At 49.2% G+C, this 16,206-nt stretch overlaps 5 protein-coding genes across 5 annotated transcripts in view; 3 read left to right on the top strand and 2 right to left on the bottom strand.

Annotated features, from left to right (window-relative positions):
• The window catches only part of BDW70DRAFT_153936 (putative GPI anchored protein), a gene marked incomplete at both ends in the record, with an annotated part of 1,462 nt that extends 702 nt beyond the window's left edge, over nt 1-760 (top strand). The window contains 2 exons of the mRNA XM_073739740.1: nt 108-406; nt 460-760. Coding sequence (XP_073591545.1) covers nt 108-406; nt 460-760 — 600 coding nt within the window. The remainder of the gene's footprint in view (nt 1-107; nt 407-459) is intronic.
• Nucleotides 761-1,881: 1,121 nt separating this feature from the next.
• On the bottom strand, nt 1,882-3,678 carry BDW70DRAFT_164204 (pyridoxal phosphate-dependent transferase; the record flags this gene model as incomplete). Its single annotated transcript, XM_073741435.1, has 5 exons — nt 1,882-1,984; nt 2,059-2,606; nt 2,661-3,323; nt 3,375-3,402; nt 3,455-3,678. The coding sequence occupies 5 exons, from the start codon at nt 3,676-3,678 to the stop codon at nt 1,882-1,884; spliced, it is 1,566 nt and encodes a 521-aa protein (XP_073591546.1).
• Nucleotides 3,679-7,577: 3,899 nt separating this feature from the next.
• Nucleotides 7,578-10,083, top strand: BDW70DRAFT_164205 (kinase-like domain-containing protein; the record flags this gene model as incomplete). The annotated part of the gene is made up of 2 exons (XM_073741436.1): nt 7,578-8,162; nt 8,278-10,083. 2 exons carry the CDS (start codon nt 7,578-7,580, stop codon nt 10,081-10,083), a joined length of 2,391 nt encoding a protein of 796 aa, XP_073591547.1.
• A 469-nt stretch (nt 10,084-10,552) lies between these two features.
• Nucleotides 10,553-12,974, bottom strand: BDW70DRAFT_164206 (uncharacterized protein; the record flags this gene model as incomplete). Its single annotated transcript, XM_073741437.1, has 12 exons — nt 10,553-10,571; nt 10,619-10,636; nt 10,709-10,910; nt 10,978-11,244; nt 11,303-11,381; nt 11,442-11,862; nt 11,928-12,028; nt 12,086-12,147; nt 12,203-12,330; nt 12,394-12,516; nt 12,575-12,865; nt 12,922-12,974. 12 exons carry the CDS (start codon nt 12,972-12,974, stop codon nt 10,553-10,555), a joined length of 1,764 nt encoding a protein of 587 aa, XP_073591548.1.
• A 602-nt stretch (nt 12,975-13,576) lies between these two features.
• Nucleotides 13,577-15,935, top strand: BDW70DRAFT_164207 (uncharacterized protein; the record flags this gene model as incomplete). The annotated part of the gene is made up of 9 exons (XM_073741438.1): nt 13,577-13,789; nt 13,857-13,943; nt 14,002-14,020; nt 14,349-14,448; nt 14,503-14,690; nt 14,770-15,071; nt 15,128-15,430; nt 15,510-15,662; nt 15,723-15,935. The coding sequence occupies 9 exons, from the start codon at nt 13,577-13,579 to the stop codon at nt 15,933-15,935; spliced, it is 1,578 nt and encodes a 525-aa protein (XP_073591549.1).
• Between the last annotated feature and the right edge of the window lie 271 nt (nt 15,936-16,206).

The following is a 16,206-nucleotide window of genomic DNA, read 5'->3' on the forward strand; positions in this document are numbered from 1 at the left end:
TTTTTTTTTTTTTTTTTTTTTTTTTTTTTTTTTTTTTTTCTTTTTGCCTACTTACCTGCCGTGGAAAGTACTTGAAGAAATTCAGCTAATATTAGATGATTTTGCAGTGGGATCTCTGCAACCTTGCTAGCTTGCATGCTATCGGCGTCGTCAGCGACAACCAAACTGCCATCGACCAGGCAATCACCTATTTCAAGGAGGGTCAAGGCATGGGTGCTCTGAACAACGCTATATGGATCATTCACGAAGAGGAAGGATCGGGGAAGCCCCTGGGCCAGGGCCAGGAGGCTGGTCGTGACCAGGGCCACAGTCTGCTTGATTATGGGCTCCTTGGTGTGTTGGCGCAGCAAGCGTACAACCAGGGTGAAGATCTTTTTGCGTTGGGAGATAACCGCATTCTTGCTGGGTAAGTATTGGCTTGTTCAGCAACTTTGAGGGATGGGTAGTTGACAACAACAGCGCGGAGTATGTCTTCAAGTACAACACTGGCAATGATGTCCCCTTCACTAGCTATACAAACTCCCACGGTACGGCGGACGTAATCAGCGCTAGTGCGCGGGGGGGAATTCGGCAGATAGCCGAATTGTTGTATGCACATTATAACGGGGTCAAGGGTTTAAATGCCTCGTGGACGGGGGCCTACAGAGACTTGGTGGTCGAAGATGGCGGTGGTGCTGAAGGAGGAAGTGGTGACTATGGACCGAACAGCGGAGGGTACGATCAGTTTGGCTTTGGCACTGCGCTGTTTAGGCTGGATTGAAGCTATATTTGCCAGTTCGAGTCTAGTTTCATAATGTTGGCGCTGATGGATGGCGGAAGGGTTCTCTATGACATGGTGCGCTTCTGCTTGAATATACAGACCATCACTTCATGAGTGGGTGAGGGCTAATCGTTTAGGAAACCAGAGGGAACTGTGGCCTGATTCTGCTAGGACTTGTTATTCATGCACACATACCCTCAAAGATTGAACTAGAGGCGAAATCCAATTCAACGCGGTGAACGTTACCGAAAATACTTAGCTGAGGTAGATAGATAATCGCTAGTAGAATTGTTTGAAGGTATTTACCCAAGTATGGTTCATCAAAGCTTGGCCCTACAACGGAGAGCCATAATCATAATACTGCTGCAGTCTCGCCCAGCAATTTAGGATACGCTCCATCTAATGGATGACGAACCTATGGGGCGTTTTTATATATGTTTTGGGCAAAACATTGGTGGGCATTGCGCCGCGCGGGTTATCTGTGGATTAGACTGTGATAAACCTGTCACGGTTCCAAGGTCAGAGCCCGTACTCGCAGGCCAGGTCGAGAATCAGGCCTTATACCCAAAACCTGCTAATCCATACAGGGTTTTGACAGTTAACATACAGGTTAACTGCGAACCTATATTTTGCATAAATCTCCTACATTAGGCTATATCCCCTGTATAGAATTGCTGATTTGTTCAAATAGTAGGTTTATAAAGCAAGTTTATACTCTTTGCCAGCCTGCAGGTTACCAAAAAACTTCCGCGCAGGCTGAAAGTCTGACGTGTACCTAACTCACGGGTTTAGACTGTGTACAGCAACCTGACCCATATAGGGCTTGGATCGACCTTTGACGGTTAACCGGCGGGTTGTGTCAAGGTCTAAAGCCAACTTAGGGGGTTGGTGTCGCGAAGAAGTATAAGAACATAGCATTGAAGTGGGTCATTCTGACTATGTTTCTTAGCTTGAAGGGAGAATCTGCTGTTCCGTCAAGGCCTGTTTAAGGGAAATAGATCAATTTATGAACGTCCGGATAAATTACTTGGATTCAGCCAAACTCAAATAGCCAGAACATGATCAATGCACGATGAAAACAGCCATAAGCCGCTGGTGGCCTGAGACTAGGCTCGACGCGGTCAGCAAACGGCATGCGTTTTGCCAGTCTTGCCATGAAGGGAGTGTTCGTCTTTGTAGAACGAGTGTGCATTTGGAAGACATGTCCCATGCTGGGCGAGATACCTATTGCATGTTAGTCTCAAGGCTTAAAGTGGATTGCATGCTTGTGGATGCTCAACGCAGAGGTGGAAACGTACGTGGTATACCGCTGAATTGTCGTTTCGTCCATCTCCTCCAGCCACTTGATAGCCATCTTGATATCCTGAATCAGTATACCACATCGATGGGCCGTAAAATCCTCGCGAACGACGACGCGCATCAGCTTTAGATTACTGCTCCTCGGTGCCATGGTGTAAGCGGGTACAACCCAACCCCTGCGGCGCAGAACAGCAGAAACAGCGAATTCATCAAACAGCCGGCTTTCATCGTCTGGAAGCCGAAATGCGACTAGTGGCACGCCACCAGAGCCATTTCCTGTGTTATCACTAAGGATAAGGAGACCTAGATCTGACAAGCCACGGGCGAGTTTTTGCGATACCTGGACTAGGTTCTGCATGATGGCTTTGTAACCGTTTCGACCGAGGCGGATGAGCTGGTAGTATTGGCCGATAATGTGCGATGCCCCTTTGGAGAAATTTAGAGTAAAGGTCGCCTGCTCGGAGCCGAGATAGTTGACGTTAAAGACTAGTTCTCTGGGAAGGTATTCTGGCGAGCGCCAGAAGATCCAGCCAACGCCGGGGTACACCTGGCCTGGTGTCAGTTTTTTCCCTCGCTCATTTAGGAGGAGTGGTAAGAATACAAGGCCGTATTTATGCCCTGAAACATTGATCGACACGACCTTCTCCAGGCGAAAATCCCACACCAGCTCAGGGCAGATAAAGGGTGCCACGAACCCTCCGCTCGCGGCGTCGACGTGGATCGGACAGTCGATATTTCGTTGAACGAGCAGGTCATTGATAGCTTTGACATCCTCGTAGTGGCCGGTATAGGTAGTCCCCATAATCGCGCATATGCCAATCGTATTTTCATCCACCAGTTCCACCGCTTGAACCGGATCGATCACATATCTGTCATCCGTGCAATAGCAATAGCGTTCCTCTACATCAAAATACCGCGCTGCCTTCTCCCAACAGACCTGTACTGCGCTATTCATTATAAGGTTTGGATGCGAGGTATCCTCCCCTGCGTCGCTCCGTTTCTTATGCCACGTCTTCTTCATGGCAAGAAGAGCAAGCATGATAGCTTCCGATGACCCAACAGTCGACGTCCCCATCGCGCCTTCCACCCCCTCCGACTTCCCGTGTTCAGTTCCCTCTTTAAACTCCTGATTCGTTGGCGCATTAAACAGATCAGCAATCATGTTCACGCACCGCGTCTGCATGCGCGCGCTCTGCGGATACTGCTCGAAATCGATAAAGTTCTTGCGCATGGCCGCCGCCATTAGGGTTTCGACTTGCGGTTCCTATATCATCGGTACACGTCCTATTTGACTATCAAAGAACAAGGGGCATACCATATAAGTCGTCACAAAACTAGCCATACTACAACGCATCCATATGAGCACATACCCACCTAGAAGGGGGGTAAACGTACTTCAATAACGGATTCCCATCCAAGCTCAACTCATCCCTGATCATCTGCTCGGCGACATCCGGGGGCATGCCCTTATCATTCATCACGTATAACGGCAGCTCCTCAGCCGCATACTTTGTACCGTAGACTCCAGCATACTCGGTGGTTTGGACAGAAACGTCCCTTATTTCGCGGCGTTCGCGGTGTGAGGAGGTCTCCTGGGAGACGCGCGAAAGGTTTACCATTTTACTGTATATGAAAGGAACTTATTAGAATTTCTGAAGGGTCTTGGAGAACAAAGGGAGAATTGCTCAGAAGAACGAAGGCGTAAGGGTCCAAAGGCCGAAGCAGTGCGGGGTGACTGAGGAGCGGAACCTAAGTATGTGGTCCAGTATGAGATATGTGACCTCATAACTCAATAGTATGCTCCATGCTATCCAACCTCGGGCTATAAATACACCTAGATGGGGATCTATTGTCTCAGTATTCAATGAACTCATTCATAGACATCGATAACAACCCATGCGGAACCCGCACCTCCTCAACTCGTCCTAAACAGAATATTACCCTTACCACATATGGCGCATCAGTCTATGCCCGTCCCGAAATAGTCATAAAAATGGTTTAGGCGCGTAGCCAGTGTCGACTCATACGTAGTATCTGGGAGGTTGCATGGTTTCTGTATTGCGGGGATCGTTGCCATCACCAGTTTCCTGAATGACTACCAGGATACCGAAGCGGGAGAAAATTATCGTGCGAGTAATGAGTCGCAGACTGCCTCTCATATCCTGACACCTCGTGCGAGGGACTCAGTTGGTTTCTAAGAGGCCTTCCTGAGATGCCTGGCGTTAACAAGCTCCTCGTTCATTGCGTTTGGTGTGGTTAGATTGCTGGTTGTGGGTGACGTGCGAGACGACCGGCTCGGAATGTCCGGCAACCACATTTTGGGTTTGTGTATTGCGTATCACGACAGAGGATTGGTGGCGTCAACATGAAAACGGTGCTAGGCTGCAGTTGATTGGGCGGGAGGGGTGATATCATAAACTCTAGCTGGAATCTGGGTTTGGGGACGGGCGTCACGCTGTATTCCGGTTTTCTGCCAGTGCAACAACCAGATAACTAGAGTCAGTACTGATAGTTGGGTATGTGATGATGGTTCAGAAGCGCAGTATTGACCATCCAAGTGCTAGTTTGCTAGCCTCCAGAATCTGCTGGCCTTGTACATTGCAAATATAGAGATAGCAGTAATTAACCAGAGAGTAAATGATGAGGAGGTGAGTCTTATTTGTCAAGCGTATATCGCGTTCCTTTGTTATCATCAATATCCCAATCCCTACAGTAGTTGAGCACGGTATCTTTGGGTAAAACCGAGGTAATCAAGATGTAGCTACATCGCATTCTAGGACTCTGTATCCCTCAGACATGGCGCTGCTGACTCCGGCCATGAGTTCAAGGACGATGGTTCCTGCAGTAGTATCATGGGCAGATCTGAGAGCTTAAACATAACTACACTTGTAGGGGGCCAGACTCAGCTTATTACCACTAGTAGAATATGTAATTATTACGTTGGACACAAAGTATATTGCGTCGATCAGAAGGAATCTTAGTTGGCCTGGAAAGCGTGAAACGTGCATCAACGTGTGGTGCAGAGACTTGGTTCCATGCCAGACTGGGGAGGCAAGGACTAGGTTAAAAGTGCCAGACTCGATCCATTTCTCCTCCGTAACCGGAGCGCGGCCAGGAAACTTCGCATTAACTGTGGGGAGAAAGCCCCTGGAGAAGTCGGTAAAGGTGTAGTGCGGATACTGCTCGTCTTCCTCTCCCAGTGATAAGAACCCCAGGCCTGCAGCAAGCTTTTGTCGCCCCACCAGTTTCAGCATCGAGATGACGGATTTGGCATCTGAAAGTAAGCACACGTATATCTCAACCACCGGTCGGAGACGCTTGTATGTCTGGACTTTCCGTTTGAGTACTCCATATAGTACCAACTCGGGAGTTTATCTTCCATAACCAGCTCCAACTGAGTGATCTCGCCCCAAACACCTTAAGATTCGGTTCCACACCGACCATGTGGCGTATGGATGCATCTCCAGCGCTTTTGAGATCGTCGAGAAGCAAGTTCTTGTCTCGCGCCCTCGCTATCTCGCTCACCCTCCCTCACCTCCCAAGGTGATGGCGCCGGTGTTTCCAACCTTAGCGGTGCGTTCATCCAATTTTATACTAACTCGGGGACTGGAGGGCACGTAGCCGTTGCAAACTGACACTACAAGGGAGGATGAGGCGGCCATTTTGGCAATTCCATGATTAACAAATGTGTTTACTGTTGACAGATGCAGTATGTATAGGAGAGTTTTTCATTGTGAGTTTACATGGCCCTTTTTGATAGTTTTATTAGGTGGTGCCTTATATCAGTGGGACCAGGCTGGAGCATTAGATTCCAGTTTTAATTATCTCTATTTACTGCAGTCTTTATTACCCTCGCCTCAGTCGCGAACTGGCCATAGCTTCCCCCCTATAGCGGACTCAACCGCTAGACGTGCATTGCCTGAAGATGTAGCAAGGGCCAATATTGACTGAAGGTCCTCGTCAGCTGACAGCGCCTGAAGATGTATGCTTTACAAAAAGCGTTGGAGGTTGACGACAGCGCGCAAGGCATCTGAAAGCGGACCCTGCTAAAAGTGCTTACAAGTCATCTACGGCGGTCTGAAAGCCAATGGGTATTGATTAGAAGCATGGTCAGCCGTTATGAGCTACCTGGTAGCAGCATTTCTCGATATACCGAAAGTGATGATCAAGCCCTATGCGCGTGGTGCGAAGCTCAACACAATCATCAATTTTATAGCATCAGCGTATCTTTCCGTCAATTTCCATGTAGAGGCAAGGTTATGCGTGCTGATCAGAGTCACAGGATGTTCAAGCCCTCGCACATGTTTAGAGGTCTCCATAACCTGTAATTGTAGCTATTCTGCTTTCCTCGAATGGCCTTGACCATCGTATGTTGATGTGAGGTTGACCATGCTGGTTAGCATATCAGCGTGGGGTGTTCTGGCCCTAGTCCCTTGTTTTAGGTTACCAGTACCTGTACTTCTACTTTCCCTGGGCGCTTCCATTGTCCTTGACCCTGGTATGTTAATATAGGTTAACCATGCCGGTCAGCTTGTCAAAATTCTCTGACCCTAGCAACCGTTCTGAGGTCTGCAAAACCTGTTGTCGCAATTTCTCGGCTTCCTCCCACCGTCACTGCCCCTGGTAACTGACGCGAGGGAGGCCATGTTGGTCAGAAAGAATGGCTGCTTATCCATGCTATCTCTCTGCTCTATCGCTGGGATACCCAGAAGCCATATTTCAGTCTCATCTTGATCTCGAACCTGAATTATCAGAGCCAGACGTCCAGAAGGCTCCGCTGGCTGGGCGGTCAGCGGCACTAGGGGATAGGAGCTTCATCCTGTGCACCAGTGCTTGACGTGCCAAGGCGAAGCTACACATTCTAGATGTACTAGTTATAGTATGTAGAAAGCTGTGAATTTCTGAATCTGGAAAATATGACTGCTAAGACTAGGCTGGTAGTCATGGCCCCATTTTGGGTTAGCGTTATATTTGCTTGACACTTTTCCCAATTGAGTTTCCGTTCGTATATAATTTCTGCTTGTGGCTTAGTGGCTCATAACGCCTTATTGTCACTGCCCGTGGGGCTGCGATAATGTGGGGTGTGGAGTCCAAACTCAAAGTGCTAGCGCCTCATGTCTCACCTCAGTGGAAGTTAAAAAGTTGCTGGACTACGTGGACCATAGTCTAAAGACTATGTGTAAGCCACGTACACCACTAGTCGTAGTAATGCTCCGGTCAGACTGTCGATTGGTCAGGTCGTTGCTTGCACTTGCCTCGGTTTTGAGTCCGCCTGACTGATGCGAGGAAGCGGCTATCATAGGCAGCGGTTTGCTGCTCAATCACCCCGCTTCCCGCTTACAATTTGCCAGGCAAAGACTCTCGCCAGGCTGGAGTTATTCGACTCCGGTGGACGGCGTTCGACCGTCTCAGAGCGACGGCTGTCGGTTCAGTTTCTGAGTCTCCACCTCCGTCTAATCGAGATCTCCAAACAAGCCCGCTCGTTTGGTCGAGCAAACGCAACCCCAAAATAACAACCATGTTTACTCATGGCAAATGGAAAAGCGCCCCCAGAGCGCCATCTACATCGACTTCGTCGACCTCTCCGACTTCTCGTACGCGTGCCTATTCATCGGAACCCGTCTTAAAACAGTATGCCGAAACAATCTTGGAGCAGATGCTAAAGAAAGAGAGACATTCGGAAAAATTCATCACAAAGAATATCCTTTCGCGCATTTGGTCGACTGAAAAATTGAAAGAGTGTGCTAATTTCGTGGGTTTGAACCTCGGCGATCAGGAGGTCACCTATATCAGGGAACACCTATTGCGCACCTTCTCCATCCTGGTTCTCATCAACTGGGATGGGTGGCCTCATTTCCGGGAGCTGTTCCTAAAAGGAGCAGAGAGCAGGCTGGGTTGTAATGATGATGTGGTGATGAATCGTCCTCCAACAGACCTGGAGCAAGATCTGGGGTTGCTCTGGGGACAATTTTTTTGTGAAAAGATTCCGGTTTTCAATCCGATTGTAATCCGATCCGGTAAGGACGACGAATATCCAAATGGCTCGAGGCTACCGTTTATCTCTGCAAAAAATGCGCAGCTTGGGGAGGGTGGCTATGGCAGGGTCACTAAAGAGATCATCCCCGCGGGGCAATATCTAAAGCAGGGAGGAGAATTGAACAAAACAGCAAGTCCACCCCTGCAAAATTTTGAACATGCAGGCTAATAAGTTACTACAGGATAAGGGTGTGGCCCGGAAAGTGTTTCATAGCAAACATTCATTTATGCGTGAAAGGGGAAATCTCAAACACCTTGTGAACAGTCCTTTGAAACACGAACATATTCTTGTACCTCTGGCTATGATCACCGTTGGAGAGAGTCCTAATATTGTGATGGAACTTGCTGATTGCAACCTGGACACCTTCTTGAAGGAGAGATGGGAAGAAAAGCATAACATCACCCTGGCATCTTTGATTGTCCAGGTAGAGAAACTGGCCAATGCGCTCCAGCACCTACATAACCCGCAACCACCAGACCCTAAGATATTGCACATGGACTTAACGCCAAAAAACATTCTTATTAAATGGCGAGAGAGCTCACCTGAGGGCCACTGGATGCTTTCGGACTTCGGGCTGGCGAGGTTTATATTAACCCAGACACAGGTGCCGGCGGGCCTTCTGGCTCATGGAGACAGTGGAGTTGCCATGCCCGAGCAGCACATATCGCCCTACAAACCGCCAGATGGAACGTATGTCCCGAAAAGTGATGTTTGGTCCTTGGGGTGCATATTGTGCCGGGTGGTGTGTCGGAAACGGTACGGCGTCGAAGGGTTGGAAATTTTCGACAATGTTCGAGGCAAGAAGTCCGGGCAGAACGGCGCAGAATACAGAGATGATTTCTTCCACAGAGAAGGTGCTCTGAACCCGCATGTCAAGGAGATGCTCGACCGCTTTTGTAGTGAGTCCTGCGAGATGACCAGGGCGTGTGGTTCCCTGCTGTATGCGATACTGTCCGTTGACAGAAACAACCGACCGGATGCCCAGGGCGTCCAAAGGGAGCTGGCACGAATTAGCAAATTGCCCGAAGGTCCTGACCCGTTCGCATCATTTAAGCCAAATGACGCCCGCGGAAGCGGAGCATCTGCGGATGCCGTCCGAGAATCAATCTCTGTGATGTCCTTCCGAGACTCAGTCGGCGAGATCGATTCGGTCAATCGCCTTTCTAGCCAAAGTTCGGCCGAATCGCCGCCCGTTGGCGTAGGCCCATTATCACCATTGTCGCCCGAATCTGTGCCGTTCAGATACCCCGAATGGCAACCGACAGGGCAGAGCGCCATTGAGCCGATTTTTCTCGCAATCATGCACCTGAACAAATACGACGCTCTTACCCAGCTCAAGGCCTTACCGGTTGTCGAGAAGCCTGATTGCTTAAACTCCACGCACCCTAAAGAAGGCATGACAGCACTAGGCCTTGCCGCGCAACGTGGCTATACAAATGTCGTGGACTTCCTGCTCGACAAGAACGCTGAGGTGGACAAGAGAGACCGCTACAGAAACACCCCGCTGATGTACGCCTGCAAGAAGGGTTACTGTCAGACAGCGGAGAGGTTGCTTGAACGGAGCGCAGACTGGAATCTCCAGGGTGAAGATGGAAACACCTGCCTCCACTTCGCAACGGAGGCCGGCAAAATCGAAGTCCTGGAGTTGTTTAAGCGGAAAGCATCACGCGAACGTCTGTCGCTTGACGCAAACCAGGTAAACCGCCTGGACCGAACCGCTTTAGAAGACCACCTGCGTCGGAATACAAGTCAACGTAACCGACCTGAAATCACCATGGCCCTTTTGACACTCGGGGCTAAACCTGACTACCGCTTTGACCAGGAAGAGCACGAGTGTGCAGCAGATCTGGTGTTGGCTAGAGGCGACACTCGGGATATGGGCCTTCTGGTGCACGAGATCCGAGACTGGAGACTACCGAGGGAGGAAAAGAGTAAAATATCTAGAAACATGAGAAAACTCCTTGAGAGGTTCAGTCTAATAGAATAACAATTAATCTTCAATTCTATATAACTGCTCTTTGTAGCTGGCTGTTTATGTCAAATAAAAAGTCTCGAAATATTCAATGGAGGCAGAAATCGAATGATTACGCTACATTCAACAACTCGACATACTGACAGGGTCGGACGATTTTCTCTTCTCCCTCTCTCTCTCTCTTTCCTTCCCTTTTTTTGGGTTGCTAAGACACTCGATTCCCATTTTCAATTGGATCAAGCTCAGTACTGGTACCCTCCGTAGCCGAGGTTTTCCTCTTTCCACAAATCAGTCTGTGAGAACTATAGACGTTATCGCGAATAAGCTGCGTTGTACGTTTGTTGACTAGCGCAGTGAAGGGCTGTCAATATCTATCGTAACAAGGGACAACACACATAGCAAGAGTGGGGACCTACAGAGGTGATTCATATCTTCAAGGGTCTTTCGCTCTGTGCTTGGAACCTATAGCCGAATTGAACTCGGGTCAGAAGTGGTGAATCCCCCTGGAGGAGGTATAGGTAGTCTTACAAACAAGAATAGAAGTACGAACATTAGCACATTCAATCCGCTGCGGATCATTAGCCAACTAGTCATCGACAGTTGTTGAATCAAGTTTTTGGGGTAGAAAGAAGGGACATACGTGAACCCAAGAAGAATATTCCGTTTCTCACTACCCGAGTACTCAGTCTGCGTTTCAGGGAGCGAGTACACTTTCCCAAGACTCCTCGTAGCCCTGCATTCCTCCTCCAGGAACGAGGACAATGATACCGTCTGTGGAAGAACCAGAATGAGTACGCCCAGAAAGAGGAAGTTCACCATGACACTAAAGCTCATTCCAACTTCTGCGTCAACGATCCATGTCAGCTACGTCAAGTAGTGCGCACGCAACGTAAGGATGTTGATACTGACCACGAAAGGCCAACGGAAAAATCTCCGCACTCAGAGTAAATGGGACCGGGCCCGCCCCGATAGAGTAAGACCCAGTGAACAGGATAATGACCGTAATCACGACTGCCGCGATGCGCGGGCCCTCTTCGCTAATCATAAAGCAGAAGCTTGCGCCGAGAAGACTGACGGCCATACCGAGGAAGGAAGTTAGGAGGATGAATCTCCGGCCCTTTTCATCGATTAGAAAGAAGGATGGCAGGGTGAAGACGAAATTTGCCGCGCCGAATCCTGGAGAAGAAAAGGTCAGTAAACCACTTAGATGCTTGCTCTGCAGCAGGCAACCAACCAAAACTAAGAAAGTTGGCTTGTGTAAGCGCTTTCGGATCCTGAAAAATGATCGATGAGTAGTATGCTAAAACGTTTATCTGTATGGTATCAGCAAAGCAAGGTTTCGGTACATAGAAGAAGTGAGAGGGGAGGCTCACACCACACGCTTGCTGTGACAGCATAACCAGAAACGAAACCAAGCAAGTCCTCCTATTCCTTGGCAAGGTAATGAGATACAGCATGCGCTTGAAGGTATTTTGCCGCTCTACCCATTCCTGGTAATCGAAATTCGCGCTGGGGACCGGTCCAACGCGCTGCCTTCGCCATACATTGACTTCACGCTGAAGCTGGACGTGGATGAAGTAGAAGTCACGGGCTGCTTGGATTTCGAGCCTTCGCAGACGACGTAGGCACTTATATGCGTCCCCATATCGCTTTGTGCGTATCAGAAGCCTTGGTGACTCGGGGCTTAGAATGGCCAGAAGCATTAGGGCTACAGACGGGATTAGGGGGGCGGCGAGCTGCACCTGCCAGCTATGGGGTGCAATCAACGCCGTCATGAAACCAAGCATGATGCCGCTGTTACAATTTCATCGCATAAGTGACCTTGCTAGCCGAGCTAACAGAGCGGGGTCGCAACATACAATGCATCAAACAACTGCCACATCATCAGTATGCGCCCCCTAGACTTCTCCATTGCAGCCTCTGCAGCAAAAATAGGCGCAACAGAGGCTTTTGTTCCGATCTACGGTTCAGCTATTAGCGCAGAGCTAGGCATAAGATTCTTTGAATGACAGCTTACACTAAATCCGAGGATCACTCGGCATATCAGAAGCTCCTGCCAGCTTTCACAGCGAGCGGACCCTATCAGACACACGTTAAGCCCGGTCCATTGTCATGCTCAGGAGAATATGCGTACAGATACAGCATATTACGGACACGAAGCCACTCAGCATCATCGCAAACCGTCTACCCAGATGAAAATTCTTGAGTATAGCCGGGGTTTTCAGTGTAACACCTTGCAACGGGTCACTGACCCAGGTTCCGCTGGCCGGGAGCAAATATCATATTAGCGTCACCTCATATTAGATTCTTGTGGTTGGAACCTACATGATACTGCCGGATAATGATGGCACTGCATTGATGAGGGCGGCTTTCCAGCTATACGGATGTAAACAGAACCGGTATGGCCAGGTCTGAGCCGACGTATTGATAGCGGACTGCTGCCAGCCTCTACATGTCCGGCTTGAGTAAGCACCTATGGAAGGCTCAGCGCGCGGAAGATACCTACAAGGCAACCGCTGCACAAGCCGTAGTGAGAATGGTGACCCGGAGGCCCTCCATTTGCTGCAAGATTTCGGTAATTCCATGCAAGTTAAACTTTTGTTCCTGTCTCAATACATCTCGCTCGATTTTGGACAGCTGCATTTCACTTCTTGCGTTTGAATCCTTTGCGATCTGCGCGCCTTTGATCAATAAATCAATATCAACCACGCTACGAAGTTCGGGGAGCTCGGCGTAGAAGGCTCGCACGTCGTTTTCGACATCCTGCATCGTTTTCCCTCGAAAAGGGTCATCGATCCTGTGTCGACACTTTTTATTATCCTTTGCAAAGTGCAGATGCCGGTAAGAACTTACCCAACGTCTTCGTCCGCGTTATCTGTGAGCCGCCTTTCCAATTGTTGTTCCATGCCAGTGAGCCTCAATCAGTACAGTGGCTGCGATTAGAAGGTGTCCGAATGGCTGGGTGAGTGCAGCTGTTCCATGCAATGCTCCCGTTCCCAGGATGATCAATGTCTGCTAGGTGAATCTAATGAGCATCAGATTACAGGAGACTACTTGTTCAATGACACGAAGAGTCAAGCAGCCCTTGAGGAGACAACAGGCGGACGCGACAGAAAGCCCCGTGAGCAAACCAGCAAAGGGAAAGAACTAAGAGTCCAATACGAGCCTGCTGCACAGCCGAAGCACGGTTCTTGTATGGAGACTCTGCATATATTACCGCTAATGTCAGGCTCGGTAGAGCGGGAAAAGCCTTGTTAATAGAACCGTTTCAGCCTTTCGTCCTGCATTAGCCTGGAGGCCCGGGAGCCATATCTCGTAATGAGGTGCTTTTTCGGCCATTCGATTCACGTAAGAGAGGGGTTGTTGGGGCTCTGCTTCAAATCAGCTCCATTTTCTTTGGCACTGCCGCTCTCACTGTCCGCACTCTTCATCCTTTGCACCCTTTACAGTTCGTCGAGGCAAGGCCGCCGAGAAATATTCTCCCAGGCATTTTATCTTATACCGAATGATGGAGGCTCCACAAGTCCAGAATATTATCCCCCCAAGCTATGCTGGTTACATCCGGAAGCAAAAACTCGAGGAGTTGCTAGTCGCGCTGTTCCACCAGACGATCCTTGTTCGCGTCAGTAACCTCTTTGCACGGCGTCTTCTTCTGCTTACGCATCAACCACAGTTTGTAGGCGAACGCTTCGAGTTTACCGCCCCGAGGCTCGTGACAACTGTAAGTTCGGTGCTGTCATCGATATGTGAAGGTCTGTCGTGGATTGTCCTGCTGACAATAGTCTTAGGACGAACTAATGTGGGTCATGAACGCGCCCTTGGTGGCCGGATACAGGACTAATGCGTTGCCCAGGCAGATAGTAGAAGATGAGCATGTGCACTGACATCAAGATCATCTGTACGCGAGGCTGAACATCATAAGTACTGGAACAGGCGTGGCGAAGGGAGCTTGGTGCGTCGATTGCCCTGTTCGGCTGTCCGAGGAGCTAGGCGTCGTGCGTATCATAGCCATGCTTAGGCTGACTGGATGGTGGGCTTAGAACCCCCGGGCAGACTGCCTCGTTATTCCAGTACTTAATGCCGAGGATTTCCGTATAAGAATGAAGAAATCACATGCTACTTCTTTGGCAATCGCTCAGGACTTTGGCAAATGACAAATAACGCGAGTGAAAAGACGCCGCATCGGCTCACCCGTCTTTCCTCGATGAGGATTCAGGCACCCTTACTGCAACCACCGGTATTCTGCGCCAAACCGGAAGCCACTAATATATCTGTTGTAGATGTCCACGATGGACTGCCTATCGCTCCCCGGATCTTTCGCGATGATGAACAGTTCAAACTGCATATCACGTCAGTGCCAGAACCGAAAGTCCGAATCATGTATGACCACCCCAAACAGTTCTAAAATTCAAGATACTCACTGTAGATGCAAAGTTCAATTAGTTCAAAAATATCCATCAAGCCACTCGAGATCACACAGTTCTCCATGCACACACTGCTAAGCCGGTACGACATTGGGATTGAGTTCCTGGACCTTGTTCATTCGTTTGGCCAGAAACCACACATTTCAGATGCTGGCCATGGAGGGATGAGCGTACGAAGGCGGACAGACGGTGCATACGGTATGTCTTCTCTTTCACAAGTTTAGCCCTTTGAAGCCCCTGTATCGCATCGCTTGTCTGACTCGGCGTCACCTCCTAGACACCCAGTATCTGCTCCCTTATATCGCGGATTGCAGTCGAGGAGGTTCAATGAGATGGACAGACCGCTGGCTCGGCGTTTTTCATCGCTTCTCACCCGAACCAAACGGATATGGGCGAAACTTGTGGATATTCCTCCATGCGAATCACAACAGCGAAGCACAGGACCGCATACAGTCGGCTGTATCCGTCCGCTCGAACCTGTCGCAATACCCGCAGTCACTGCATCTCGTTGCTTTGTCCTCCTATATTGACAACTGGCGGTGGTATATAAGGAGCCTAGGAGAGGAGGTCGAGAACATGGTAAATCTGCGAGTTACTCGAGTGAATTTAAATAGTGATACTTAGCACTGTATTAGGCCAATCACGTCACGGTATCGGAATTCAGAGACGAGGAAAAACACGGCCAAGCCCTGAAATGGCTGGTCGACCTGTCCACCCTACGAGAAAAACTCTGCCCGCTGCCAGGGAAACTGCGAGTGACGCACCAAATCCTAAAAAAACTGGACGAAATGAATCACATCTTCCACCGCCATCAACAGGATAACACCCCTTTTTTTGTGGACATGGCGGATACTCTAGCGTTTTATTTGCAGCGGGTAGAAGGACAACTGCAAAGCTTACAGGCGCTGAACGATAAACTCCAGTCGACGTTGAATCTTGTATGTCTGCTATCCTCTGCCATCAGTACTCAATACGTCAGTTTTTCCTTTGCTATCGCCCGCTAACTTGAAGGTGAAGCTTGAGGTGGCCGTTGACCTTGGGAATCGGACAACGACAGGAGAAATAAACAGGACGATGCTCAAACTAACGACGCATAGCGTCGATGATAGTGCAGCTGTAAGAGTCATCACATTCCTCACAATGCTGTATCTCCCACCAAGCTTCGTGAGTGTAGGTGTCTTCACCCTACTATGGCAAGATTTGATCGACTGACGACTCGAACGACTGCAGACTTTCCTCGGTATGGAGCTGTTTAGTTTTCATAACGCAGAAGGGTCATCGCAGTTCGCAGTTTCCAAGCATTTTTGGATCTTTATTGTGCTTTGCGTGCCGCTAAGCGCTATAACGTTTTTATCCTGGAGGTTATTCTGGAACAAGCATCGGCATAAGATGCACGAAGCACAGATACAGCAGGTGAAGGAGAAGAATCTCGAGTCAGGGTGAGAACAGACTCGAGAACTGTGCGGCCCCGCCAAGCCGATCCTTGCTTGGCCGATATTTCATCGTGGAATAGTTCCATCATACCTCGCTTTACTATGTATACCGATCCCCGATATATCGAGAACCATATCGTCTATCTCAAAGCTTATTTTTATACCTTTCAATCGTATGGCTCCACCAAAAAAAAAAACCTTTTTGACGACCAACGGAAGACTTTAAGAGACTAGGTTTGTAGTCAGCCTCCTTGTCCAACATAACCTGCCTGTATAACATG

The sequence above is a fragment of the Aspergillus foveolatus genome (genome assembly GCF_047715535.1).
Source record: "Aspergillus foveolatus strain CBS 279.81 unplaced genomic scaffold BDW70scaffold_96, whole genome shotgun sequence".
Taxonomy (NCBI): domain Eukaryota; kingdom Fungi; phylum Ascomycota; class Eurotiomycetes; order Eurotiales; family Aspergillaceae; genus Aspergillus; species Aspergillus foveolatus.